This window comes from Oenanthe melanoleuca, chromosome 19, assembly GCF_029582105.1.
Source record: "Oenanthe melanoleuca isolate GR-GAL-2019-014 chromosome 19, OMel1.0, whole genome shotgun sequence".
NCBI classification, from domain to species: domain Eukaryota; kingdom Metazoa; phylum Chordata; class Aves; order Passeriformes; family Muscicapidae; genus Oenanthe; species Oenanthe melanoleuca.
In genome coordinates, this window is record NC_079352.1 from 2,521,483 (window position 1) to 2,535,303 (window position 13,821).

Consider the following 13,821-nt stretch of genomic DNA (forward strand, 5'->3'; position numbering starts at 1 on the left):
AATTCATAAAACCTCCTCAGCACAACAAAGCGCAGCGCTAAAGCAAATTAAACCCAAGGTTCACATTTGCACCTTTGTTTCACCACACCTGGTGGTGGACACTGCCAGCAGTGAATGGGGCTGAGTGGCCTCAACAGCCTCTTCACTTTTAATCCAAACGCTGTAATAATCACCTTTTTCGACCAAAATACCATTTTCTCTGAATTATTAACACATTCCAAGCAGTCGCTGATTGCAGGGCTCTCCCCGTTTGCTGGGAGGTGACAGAACAGCGCCGAGTTTGTGTGTTTGAGCTCCTTCCCCTCTTGTGACAACCGGCCCAGGTTGTTCCAGCCCCTCCCTCTGCCAGCACTGCCACAACAATGTTCTGCTGCCTTTGAGTGGATGCATCAATAAACAGGTGAAATCAATAAAGAAATTCAGCCCTCCATTAGGCACTTGAATTAACACAGTCACAGCAGGCTCAGTTTTTCAGCATAATCCTTCTAAAAATGACTTTGCAAGAGCACATGCAAATATTTCCCTCCAGTCTGAATGCAGCAGTGTTCCACAGGGAGGGATTGCTCCACTCCCCTCTCCCGGGGTTACAGTGATCCAGCACTGATCCCTCACCTGCCCAGCAGCACCAGGATTCCTCCCACTCCCACACTCCACCAGCTGCTGCAGTTGGAGAGACCTGGGTGAAATACTCAATGTTTTCTTACTGCTTTTCCTTCTTCTCCTTCAAAAACCCAACCAAATTTACAGAAAAAAAGCAGAATTTTAAATCTCAGAGGAGTCATTCCAATGACCTTATCTATAATTACATCCAGCCCTTTAACTGCAAATTACAAAGTATTTTTTAACCATGTGCTTCAAAGAAAACCAATTATTTTTACCTTCAAAGAACACACCCAATCCCCACTTTTATTACACCTGCCATCAGTTTTGTTCACTGATATTTCTGTTTCTGCTTCATAATCAGGGAAACATCCAGAGTGTTTTGCTTGCACTTAGCAGTGCCTGCAGCAAGAGGGAGGCTGATTCTAACAAATTCACTAATGAAGCCCAAAGGCACAGCAGGGAAGGACTTTCTGGAACAGCACCAAGCCACTGTCAAGTGTTAGTGACAAGTATCTTTTAGCAGGAACAGAGCTGGGGGAGTTCTGAACAAACACAGCACAGGGAGCAGCAGCTTCGCCTCCTGTGATGGATGTGAGGCTGCAGCTGGATGGGTTGAGCTGACCTGGCTCGCTGTGACCTGAGCTCTGCTGACACCAACAATTCCTGGTGCCTGTTGGGGCACTGCCACCTCTCAGAGCTGTGGGCAGGCACAGTGCTCAGAGCAGCAGGAAAGCAGGGAGAGAACCCAGAGCAGGAGCTGCAGCCCCACCTGACCTCCTTTCACAGAGTGAGACTAAAAAAAAGTCTCTGTCACATTAGTCATTAGCTGTTCCTACAGGGCTGTTATTTCCGTGTGATTTTCAGTCATTCCCAGAAAAAAAAAAAAAAATCAAGATACTTTATTTAGTGTCTAATTGCAAGAAACAGCAGCTAAAAACAGGGATTTGTGCCAAGATTGTTCCTCTTGCAATTTGTCCCTAACACACTGAACTGACTGACTGCTTCCAACATGTAATGAAGATATGTGCAATAAAAGAAACTTTGGATTAAGGGAGGGAGCAAAATCCACGTTTTCAGGTCAAATGCTAAAGGCTGAGTCTTCCTCTGAAGGCACAAAATGCAACTGCTGAGTTATCTTGTGTGCTCACACTGGAGAATGTTTGGGACAGCAAATGTCACAGTGTTACCAAGAGAGTTCAGTACAGAGAATGGAAACAATCCAGCTGAAATAAACACTGGGCAACGTTATTTCTTTGTTTATTTAAGCAAACATAAAACTATCCATTGCAATCTCATCAGGTTTTAGTCACTTTTCTTTCTATCATTAGGTTTTTTTTACCTTTTACCAAGTCTTATCTCCCAGGTAGAATGATCAGTTCTTTCTTTAAAGAGTGTTAGAAAGCTTCAAAATAACAGCAGAGCTTACTGGAATGGACACATGGAAACACAAGCTAAAGAACAATATATATATATATATTTCACACTATAAATATGTAAACATATTGTACCAAAAGTGGGAGAAAGTTTTCAATTTCTCTTGTGGTTTTCCAGCAGGCAAGAGGAAGAATTTTAAGGAGACCTCTAAAGCATTTAGAAAGGGTCAGGCTCTAGGAAAAAGGGATTTTTTTTTTTCTCTTTTAGTTGTTGCAGTGTCCTGATTTCAATCTGAGAGTACACTGGGACCCCAGCATGGCATCAGTGCTGTCCCCTCCCAGAAGTGTGAGAGGTTGATAAATACCTGTGTCCCTCAGGTGACAGATCTGGGGACAAAAAAGCTGCCACCAGGAGTGGGGAGAGCAGCCAAGGGCAGTCACTGATCCAGATCCTCGGGGAAAGGGAACTCAGAGGTGATCCCTTACAAAGTGCAACACTGAGGGTTTGCAGGCTGAAAAGGTGAAGTTCCAAACACAGCTGTGGGGTTAGGAACTGTACCAGAACAAGCTCTTTGTGATATTGTCAAAGGCCACATTCAGGCCAAAAAATTAAGATTTAGTAAACAGTGTTCACCTTTTAAAAACCAGGAGCAGTTGAACAGCCTTTGTGCTTCAAACTCCCCAGTACCCATCCCAAGCTGGGACTTTCAGAACTGGAATTCCATCTGTTGGAGCAGCCCATGCAAATCCTCCCCAGCCATTCCCAGCACTGCCAGGGAATGGGTACAAATGGGAACAATGGGTACAAACCTCAGCCCTGAGGGGAAGCTCTGCCAGGGCTTTGTTCTGCAGGATCCCAGCCCAAGCACAGACACTGAGGTGCTGCTGATGCTCAATGGAAACAGCAGGGGATGGATGAGGAACGGTCAGATGAGAGATACCAAAATGTCAGACAGCCTACCGACTGTTGTTGCCATGAGATCCAACAGTCAACATCAGTCTGATAAGCTATCCGACAGGAAGGTACAGCCATGGCAGCACCACCTGCAACACAACAGCTCCACCAGAACAGAACCTCCTGCTCACCCACCCTGCCTGAGCCCAGCTAAGCCCGAGCTCAGGGCTCTGGGCCACCTCCTGATAATGCTGATTAGAAAGGCAAATTAATTCTTGGTGCTTACCCCCAGGAAAAAATAAAGAACAATCGTTCACAAGTGATTAGAGCAATGCAGGTACAGCAGCAGTGGGGACTGATGCACTAAAGAGGGAAAAGAGCCATTTTAATATTGATTCTGTTCCTGAACATCTGAACTGGTACACGCTGATCACAACAAATCTGACTAAAAGCATGAGGTTAAAGGTTCTCTAAAGTTCTCTGCATGTAGAGACAAAATCTGCTTTCAGCTGGAGCTGGACTCTTCCCCCTCTCTTCTCTTCCACTGCCCACAGTTCTGGGCTCAGGGGTAAACACCTGAGCAGAATTTAGGATAATCAATTTTGTTCTCCATTTAACCTATTTAAGCAGTGCTCCAAGGCACAGCCTTCCTCCTCCCTTTGTGCTAAGCAAGAAGTTCTGAAGAACAACAAAAAAAAAGAACAAAACAAAAAAAAGAACAAAACAAAAAAAAAAGAACAAAGGGTTTGAGCACCATTAGTGCAGGAAGGATGAGCAAACATGCACAGAGCATCCAAAAGTGAGAGAGGGAAAGAAGCAGCTCAAAAAGACTGACACAAGAAATTCTGGAATGATCATAAGATGACTTTATAAAGTTTTTATCTTAACTTCATTCTAAATATACAGAATAAAAAATGTTGGCTTCAGCATTTTGACATCAACCATCTCTGCTAACATCATGAAGTTGGACAGGGTGGCTTTTCCAGCGTGCAATGCAATGGGACACTGGGAATTCAGACAGAACAGCCTTACCATGAGGGACATGCAACAGTTTGTACCCGACCTGGACTCAGTTATTTACATTTTCATGGTCTTGAAACTTATGGAAAAAGCAAACCAGCCACCCTTCAAAGGAAAACATTACCCTCAGGTCAGTCTGAAGTTAAATCAGGAGATGAAGAGTATTAAATCATCAGTTTTGGAAGTAATTTGGATGGACAACATTTGTGTTAAACTCTATTTAACAACATCCCATTGTCCATCCTGTAAAACACAGCCCAGACTCGTGAAGCATTTACACCTTACCGTAGCATTTATAAGTTTGTCAATGAAACCGTTGCTCTAATATCCAAATTACTTTCAAAATCAAACAAAAAAAAACTTGTTAAGAGTTGCAAATGGGTGTTAAAAATTTTCCCCCCTTTTGAATAATGCTGATTTTTAAACATATGAAAAGATGTGCCATTTCTTGTGTCTGCCAAAACCCATCCTGAGGGGTTTTTCCCATTTTTTCCAAGCTCATTTGGTTTTTTCTTCCGAGTACATCTTCTGTTGCAGTCGCTTGGCATAGCTCTGGGCCATGGAGTTGATTATAGACAAGATAAAATAACAAACCATGACAATCACCAATTTTTCAAATATCCAGGATAGCCAGTTTTCCCCCTGAAGAGACAAAACAGAAGAAGGAGGAGAATGAAGATTAGTGGACAGGACAACGGAGAGTTCTGGGTGAAAGGGGAAAGCCTGACCGTGTCTTTATTCTGCAATTAATCAAATTAAAAGCAGGACCCAAGTGTGAGCTGACAGGATTCCTGCAGGTCCCTGTGCAAAGCCGACTTTAGTCCCTTGAAAGACAATGCGGGAGGAGCTGCCAAATCCACGGGCGGGCAGATGACGAATCCCTGATCATTCCCAGGGTGCCCCAAAGTGATTTATTATTCCCAGTATTGTTCGGGCTCCGCTAACAATTCGTGGAGTTCACAATTAGCAGCCCCTGCCTGTCACGTTCCTCGCAAAGAAAACAATCAGGTCACTGGTTACCAATGGGGTTTTTTCCCTAAAGTGCCTCTTCTGGGTTATCTCCTCATTAGGATCCCTCTCTCTGGTGTCCCTGAAGTTCCAGCGTTTTTCACGGGAATTCTCAAGTGTGCTTTTGTCAAAGGAGGGCAGCAATGCTCTGCTCGGAAATCCCTGCCCAGAAATCACTGCACATTTCCTGACCCCGGCTCTTTTGTGGTAAGAAGTGGGCCAAGGGACACTTCCAACAGCCACAAATACTGCACGTGAAATGGGAGTTGGATCCATGGATTTTATCTCAAAATGCCCCAGCATTCTGAATTTGAATTGCCTCAGCCTAAAGAATTTAATCTCAAAGTCACTCTGTCCCACTGAAAATTCGGGGTAAGTTTTTAAAAATACTTAAAAAAAATTAAATTATTTTTTTCTGTATCAAAGGACACTTCTGCCCCTTGTACCTGCTCTGAACACCGTAATTTCTTTTCCTTTTAAAGACTAAAGGCTTGGGGATTTTATTTCTCTTACTGAGCCACAGATCCCGCTGGCTTCTGAAGTATCGGTGCTGCCCAGTTTGTTACCATTTCACATGGAAATGCAACTTTTTTCTCCTTAAATTGAACTTTCCGAAGAGGCAGCTAATGCAGAGGCAAGGCAAGCCACCGCTTTTGATTTATACTTTCATTTACTCTCTAAAGGATTTTAATCCAGTACCACACAGTTAATATTTTCAATTCCTAGATTGCTTTTAAAATGAGATTTTTATCTATTCCCTGGGTCAGTGCAGATCTTTGAAAAACAGAGTGGGGAGTTCCGTTTGTAAAAACTACAAGTCTAAGGCACGGAAAGGAAAAGTGACCGGGGAGGGAGGGAGGGAGGCAAAGAGGGTCTTACCTGTGGCACAGCACTGTCGGATTTGTGGTGAAGTTTTATCCTCTGAGCTTCCAAATATTCTTGAAATGGCTTCTGAAGAGAAGGACCTATACTCGGAATAGCACTGATGGAAAGTTCATCCCAGAGAACAAGACAAAATAGGGAAGAAAAAAAAAAACAAAAAACATTTTTTTTTAAACTTACCACTTTACCTAATCAGAACAAAGTTCAGGCTGAGCCACAGCTCAGCAGGGAACTCGAAGCTACTCGAGAAAACAGAAACCCACGAAATAAAACACATTTCATCTTTCGATCTGATACTTCGGGAGGGATGCATTTCCCCAGATCCTCAAAAAAATGCTTAAAAAGAAAAATATTTCTGAGCAAGACAGCGCTGGGAAGCGAGGAGGCAGCGGGAGCATTTCCTGGGAGGCAGCAGCGCCGAGAACCCAATGAATGACTTCGGAGAAGTCCCACATTTATCAGCGGCAGTTCCTGTAAGAACTGGTTTGAACCGATTAATGAGGAAATGACTGGGGCTTGTGTCATCCCTCGGTTAAAAAAGAAACTGCTCGGCCCAAGCCTCGCCCCTCTCCGCTCCGAGCCGGCCCCTCGGCCCGGCCAAGTCCTTTTTAGGACAATCCGTGCGTCATCCCTTCCCAAAAAGAGCGCGGGAGCGATCCTGGAGCGCCTCCCCCGAGCGGGATTAACAAAGGAACAAAGGAGCGGCTGCGAGCGCTGCCCGCAGCGGGCACAGAGCCCCGCAGCCCTTCCTAAAGCCGGGAATGTCCCGGGATAGGAACGGGATCAGCCCGGCCCGCACAGAGCCCCGCAGCCCTTCCTAAAGCCGGGAATGTCCCGGGATAGGAACGGGGTCAGCCCGGCCCGCACAGAGCCCCGCAGCCCTTCCTAAAGCCGGGAATGTCCCGGGATAGGAACGGGATCGGCCCGGCTGGCACAGAGCCCCGCAGCCCTTCCTAAAGCTGGGAATGTCCCGGGATAGGAACGGGATCGGCCCGGCTGGCACAGAGCCCCGCAGCCCTTCCTAAAGCCGGGAATGTCCCGGGATAGGAACGGGATCGGCCCGGCTGGCACAGAGCCCCGCAGCCCTTCCTAAAGCCGGGAATGTCCCGGGATAGGAACGGGATCAGCCCCGGGTCTCCCCAGCCTCCAGCATCTTCTCCTTCAATCCTGCTCAGCAGGAAACCCAAAACCCTTCAGAATGGTCACAACCCTTCAAAACCTGCCCAAAATTCAAATATAAATTCTAAAGGATCAGCAGCAACCCCATGGCCTGAGCTGTGAACATTCCCAAAGTTGGATCCAGCCCATCCTAACTCCAGTTCTCATCACTGACCACTCAAATTGCAAAGGGAAGGGAGATTCTGAGTTTTGTTTAATTTTAAAGAAATCACTGTGTTCTTCCACATTATAAAACTCCCCAAATTCATACATAAATTCCAAATCATCAGCAGCAACCCCATGGCCTGAGCTGTGTGGGGAGAACATTCCCAAAGTTGGATCCAGCCCATCCTAACTCCAGTTCTCATTACTTGAATTGCAAAGGGAAGGGAGATTCTGATTTCTGTTTAAAGAAATCTACATTAAATTATCATACACGTGGTCTTCTACATTACAAAACCTCACCTAAATTTTGATTATTTGGTTTTATTAAACCCACTGCTGCTGCTGCAGGGAGGGGTTAGTGAAAGGCTCCAGCCCCGAGATCCACCAGGTGTACAACAGGAATTGTTCGATTGTCCCCGTCCCTCCACGGCTCAAACCATTCCCCTCCTGATCTGACACCACATTCCCATTTCCAGGCCGAAGCCAAATTAAAAAATAACAGCTTTCTAATTTTAGGAATTTATGAACAGCACGAAACAAAGTGTCTCATTGTCCTCCAGTAAATCTATTTCTTTCCTCCATGGCCAGGGGCAAAGGAGGATTTTTGAACCCATTTCCCAGCAAAAGGTCGTTTCCCCCGTGATTCACCACCCGGTGAGGAAATTCTGTGCCCGGACTGGTAAAAATTCTGGGAAAAAAAAAAATAAACCGACAACCCTGTGGAGCCTAAAGCACGTCCCTGATGCATTTACTTGACCCCAGATGTGCCCAAACCCCGAAGGATTCCCGGGGCTCAGAGGGGTCTCAGCTCTGGGACTGCACACGAGTCACCTCCCAACGCCACCGACATACAGAGGTTTCTTTTCTTTTCTTTCTCCAATAATTCTTGGGAGCCCTGAAGAGTGACTGCAAGGTAATGGTTTACTTCTGAACTTGTGCATGATTATGAAATGAGGGATATTTAAATGACGAGGGATCAATGATTAACAGGGTGGTGTTGGAATGACTCCGTGCCTCACCGAGAGCTCAACTCGGTCAGTGCCCAAATCGAATTAAACACAGAACAAAGACATAAAACCTAAGTTCAGAGCCCTAAGGGGCTCCTGGTGCATCAAAACAATATCTCAAAATTTTTCTCACTAAATAATTCACTTTTTATTTCCTTTTCTGGGCACGACTATTAGTTAAGTGCACAAAATTAATTTTATCAAAGCAATTTTGAAGAACTGCAAGATCCTGAGTGCAAGGACCTCAGCTCCTATTTTTTGTACATTTAAAAGACTTTAATTCTTAGAAAAAAAAAGTGCACAGATGTAAATAAGGAGTAAAAAAAAATGTAGAGGAAAATCTAGAAAATCAGGAATCCACATGAAATTCTTGAAATCCCATCTCGGCAGCACAGTATTAGTTACTGGTGCTTTTTTGACAAAATTAAATCATTTAATCACCCAGATTTGTGCCACCGATATCCAAAGGCATAATCTTAAATCTAAAAATCTTTAAAAGAATTTAATTTAATTAGAAATAAGGGAGCTCTGTATCCCTGCAAACCTCGGGGATGCCTCGGTGCTGATCCGAGGGGGAAGGGGAAATTCAGGGTGAATTTTGGGAGCAGATTTGCATCACAATTCCTGCACTCAGCACCTCCAAAAACCCGCAAATTTCCCAGCAGAGGGGAAGGAAGATGCTGGGAGATAACCCCGGAATAATCCAACCCCAATTCCCTGCTCCTTCAGGATCAAAGCCATTGTTCTCAAATCGGGAATGGGGAAGGAGAAATTCGGATTCAGAACTTGTTTTCATTCAGAAGTTGTTTTAGAAACTCTTAATGTTAAGTATTAAATTCTCGTTTGGATTCATCCTGATTTCTCTGCTAAATTTTAATGTTTCACAAGGAATCGAAACAGAAAAAGTTTCCCAAAATTGTAGCAGCCTCTGGTAATCCTAAATTCACTAAAATTGTAACATTTCAGTCAAAACCATGATTTCCATTCTAATATTACAACAGAAATTCCCATTAAAAAATTGGATTCACTGAAACAACACTCAGTGCCTCTTTTCAGACTATTACCTGGTATTTGTAATTAAACAGATTTTTTTTTTTTTTTTTAACTCAGAGATACAATTTCTATCCAAAAGACAAATTTTAAAGCTCTTTTTTCAAAAAATAAAACAAAACTCCCCTTCTGTTTGAAGCACCACATGACAGAGATTCAGCAAAGTTGCTCAGGATTATTTTTAAAATTACACCAAGAACCTGCAGAGTCTGACTCCAAAACTTCCAGTCCAGTTACAGCAAATCTGTGTTTAAATTTATTAATTTGCTTTTCCAAGAACAACTGTCAACAGTTGCACCTCAAATGCCTTTCACTGGTTGTTAAATGATTTTTGGAAAACTTTAAATCTTTTTAACACAACCTTTGGAACTACAGAAAGATTTTTCTCAAAGGTATCAGGATGAAGCACCAAACCTGGAGGAGAAAAAAATTGTATTTTCCCTGGGCCAGCTTACAAAAAGTAGGAAGTTATTTGATATTCCAGTCACCTAAATTTTCACTAATACTAAAAATATTTATTTATAACTATTTAATGATGATATTTGCACTTCTGAAAGGCATAATTTTCATCTTAAAAGATCTTTAGGAGCATGGGCTGCTCTTGAGTGACTGAAATCTCTCAGCCTGTGCTTTGAGAGGTTGGGAACACTCAGGGAATTAATTCCAACTCTGCTAAATCCTGAAAGTCTCTAACAAATGCTGCTCCTCAGTGTCACTGCACCAAAAATCTCACAAAAACTCTGTCACACCATAAATTTGGATATTAAATTCCTATTTTATCAAGGCATGTTTGTTCACATTTGTTCACATTTCCAGAGAGAAATGTTAGAATTCACAAATGTTTTCCACAAAAAAAAGAAGCTGCCACTGTAGACTCAAATTTTGGGAACAAAACCATGGGATTTTCATGAAAGAAAATTTGAAAGTTCATGGAAGTTTCTCATTTATTAGAGGCCTCAAACACCAAGTGATGCTGAAGCAGCTGATTAATAACCCTGAGCTGTTCTTAAACTGACACTGATGGAATTAAAAATTAAAAATGTGAATGAAAAGCTCAGTGCATCCAGGCCTGAGTGTGACCCCTGTGAACAACTGGGATCCATCCCCAGTGGGATGCTCAGGAAACTGGGAGCACTGGGGGCCGTCACAATTTAATTTAATTTAATTTTATCATAGAAATTGTAACCTGGAGGGAAAGCAGAACCCTGTGGGGGAACAGAAGGTGCAAACAGAGCTGGACACACCTGGGGAAGGTGATGCAATACTGAGTCACAGCCCCACTGGATGGATAATCCCTCCAGTACTCACAGCCTGGAAAATCCCTCTCCCTCAGACTCCACACACTCGGGGCAGGTCTTGCCCAGATTTGGCTTTTTGGGATGAAACACCTCAGAAAAAACATCCTTTGGGCAATGGCACCATAATTCCAAATGGAGACAACAGGGAAGAGCAAAGGCAGAGCTGCAGCAAATCCCTGGGGCTGGCAGTGCCCTGGGCAGGGATCATCTCCTCCCTGCCAGGACCTTCAGCTCCTTCCAAATCATTTATTTCAATCAAACTACAACAGGCCAGAGGGGGAAGGCAAAGCCTTTCACCTTCCCAACATTTATGGAAATACCATTAAACAATCCCACCAACAGCAATTGTAGGAGATTCCCATTTCTCCATTCCCCTGTGAGAACACAAGAAAAATCCATCCTGCAGCTCCAAAGCAATGAAACATTTAGGAGCAGGCACTGAATTTTAGCCTTTTAGTATTTGAGTATTTAGGGTATTTGAGTATTTAGGGTATTTGAGTATTTAGGGTATTTTAGCCACCCCTCCCTCAGAAGTTTCACTCCAGCACGGTGGTATCTTCTTTGGAAGTCAGACATTTTAAAAACCATTGAAAAATAAATTCCAATGGAAATATTTTTAGGCCACTGGGCAAAGCTGATTCATTTGCATAACATGTTCCTTGTCTCACCAGGGCACCTTTCTTCCTGTCAGCTCTCTGAGCCTGCAATGGTTAATTTTTTTCCAGACAGTGATCTAAACTGGCTCAACGGTTAGTATTTTAATGAGCTGTCATTTCCTGTGCTGATAAAGATTCTCACAGTATTTAAACCATCCATTTCCCCGAGGCTCCACCACCAGCAAGGACCCTGCAGTGACTCAGAGGGGCTCAGCCTGAGCCTGACTCAGCCCTGGGAGCTGGGGCTGCCCAAAACCCGGGTTAGGCTTAGGGAAATCTGGGGCTGCTCAAAGTCTGAATCCTGGGAGCTGGGGCTGCCCAAAACCTGGATTAGGTACAAGAGTTGTTTTTTAGTTTTTTTGCAATTAAAATTTTTTTGCTTGTTAAAAACGTTTTTTTGTTTAAAGTGAATTTATCCTTTACTCTAAGCCATAAAGCCCCTTTTAACTCACTTACTTTTGGCCTTTTTAATTACTCAGTAAAACTAACTCAGCAATTATTTTCTTCTATATCAAAACTTGCTAGCATTTCTATACCTTCTTCAGATTCTACACACAAAAATCTTTCTGTTATACACACTGTGAAACCTTCCTGTCAAATCCTTATCCTTCCCAACAACTAGGTTTAGGAAAAACCAGGGGCTGCCCAAAACCTGAATCCTGGAGCTAAGACTGCCCAAAAACCTGAATCCTGGGAGCTGGGGCTGCTTAAAATCTGAATCCTGGGAGCTGGGGCTGCCCAAAACCTGGATTAGGTTTAGGAAAAACCAGAGGCTGCCCAAAACCTGAGTCCTGGGAGCTGAATCCTGGGGCTGCCCAAAGCTGGAGCAGCTCCTTCCAGCTCCCACCACCACCCCAGCCTCAGCACAGCTCTGGGGCTCAGCTGCTTTTGTGCCCAGAGCTCTGAAGTTCAGCAAATAAATCTGGTTTATGGTCGGGATCTACAGGAAGGTTTCAGGGTCAAAAGGCTCCTTGGCAGTTTCACTGCTTTATGAGATGAGGAAGGACACATCTTGGTTCCAAAATGGGCCCAGGGTTGAGGTGGCTCCACCTGAGGCACACTCCAGTGGCCAGGGCAGCCCAGGAGCTCCAGGGCTTTCTTCCCTGGGACATTGTGTTTTGTTCAATCAGTGCTTTCAAAATGGGAATTGCAACATCTCTGACCTGCCCGTTCTCAGCTCTGCTCACTGCTGCTCTTTGGAACCAAACCTCTGCTTGCTTTGTAATGATTCTTTTTTAAAAACTGAATTCAGGGTAAAAACCCCTTGCTTATTCAGAGTTAAATCCTTGGAGCCTTTTGCAAATAAACTCTTCTAATTCTGTTGTGACCCACTGGAAACCTTTCAGCACCAAAGCTGTTCAGATTTCAGCCCCATCTGTGTCCCTGTCAGGGCACTAAAGCCATTTTTGTGTGGAGCTGCTCTGCTGTGCTCAGGACACTTCCTCCAGGTTTCTGCTGTACCTGTGGCAGGAGGGTTGTTGAGTTTTGAACCAACAATGTCAGGGATTTTGGTTTAACCTTCCAAAATTCCTCCCAGGAGTTTGAGAAGCCACTATCCAGCTCTTTACACCCTAAGAAAAGATTTCTGGCTGTCCCTTTATCACTTATTGCCTTGTGTTCTAAAGAAATAACCTCAACCTGTATTGTAAATTATTTTTGACTAAAAAAACCCCAACAATCTTTAAGCAAACTTTCCAGTTACCTCAGTCACCATGATCTCATTTGTGCTTTTTTGGTGAAAGGAACACCACGCTCCCTTTACCAGCATCAACTGAGATTAAGTTGTAAGCAAAGAATTATGGCACAAGAAATAGCAGCAAACTGGTTTGTCCAGGCAATACTTCCAGTACCTGGGACCAAAAAACTGCTTTTCTTTCAGCTGAGCAATCACTCAGTGCCTGCAGAGCTGGGAAGGGTGGAAAGCTGCTCCACAAAACCCACTGGGTTAAAGGCACCTCAGGAACACTGATTTTTGGGGTGGATTTCACAGTTTCTTGGATTCTCAGAGGTAGCACTCATGAGAAGTAAAAATCAAAGTAGCCAAATCTCACTGGCTTCTGTTTGAACTCCAAATCAGTTTATTCACTCAGTAAGGGTGAAGTGTCCCAGGCCAGGCTGGGCCAGGGGAAGGTGTGGGATGGGACTGGAGGAGCTCTGGGACCCCTCCCAGCCCAAACACTCTGGGACTCTGATTGACAGGTAGGAACTCACTCCTTCTGCTGTAGGACCCACCCCTGACCTGAGCACCTCTGGCAGGACAATCCCAGCCCAGGAGTTCATCACTAACCACAGCCACAGGGAATCTGCAGGGCAGGGTGGGATTTCTCCCTAAAAAAATGTAGATTTTTTTTTTTTCTTTCTGACCATTTCCCACCAGAATGGATGGCCACAGTTCAGTGGATGCTGTGTGCTTTGAGAACTACTTCTTCAGTAGTTTTCTGGGAATTCTTAATCCACATTTAAAACTAAAAACAGAAAACATCATCCTGCTCTGAGGCACTTTGCACAGTGTGAAATCACAAACAGCCCTGTAGCTGCAGGTAAAAAACAGGAACAGAAAAACTGAGGAACCAAAAACCCTACAAGACACACAATAATGAAATAGTTCAATAAAATCAGCAAAACTCTTGTTGAGGTGACAACACAGAACTCCCCCAGAGCATCTTCCCCCAGCAAAGCTGAGGGAGGGCAGGATCCTCCCCCAGC

General features: G+C 44.0%; 1 protein-coding gene across 4 annotated transcripts in view; it reads right to left on the bottom strand.

Moving 5' to 3' along the window:
• Window positions 1-1,844: 1,844 nt before the first annotated feature.
• The window catches only part of VMP1 (vacuole membrane protein 1), a 61,610-nt gene continuing 49,633 nt past the window's right edge, over window positions 1,845-13,821 (bottom strand). For all 4 annotated transcript variants that reach the window (XM_056506934.1, XM_056506937.1, XM_056506935.1 and 1 more), the window contains 2 exons: window positions 5,779-5,881; window positions 1,845-4,533 (listed from right to left, as the gene is read on the bottom strand). In XM_056506934.1, coding sequence (XP_056362909.1) covers window positions 4,390-4,533; window positions 5,779-5,881 — 247 coding nt within the window. In that variant the 3' untranslated portion in view covers window positions 1,845-4,389. The remainder of the gene's footprint in view (window positions 4,534-5,778; window positions 5,882-13,821) is intronic.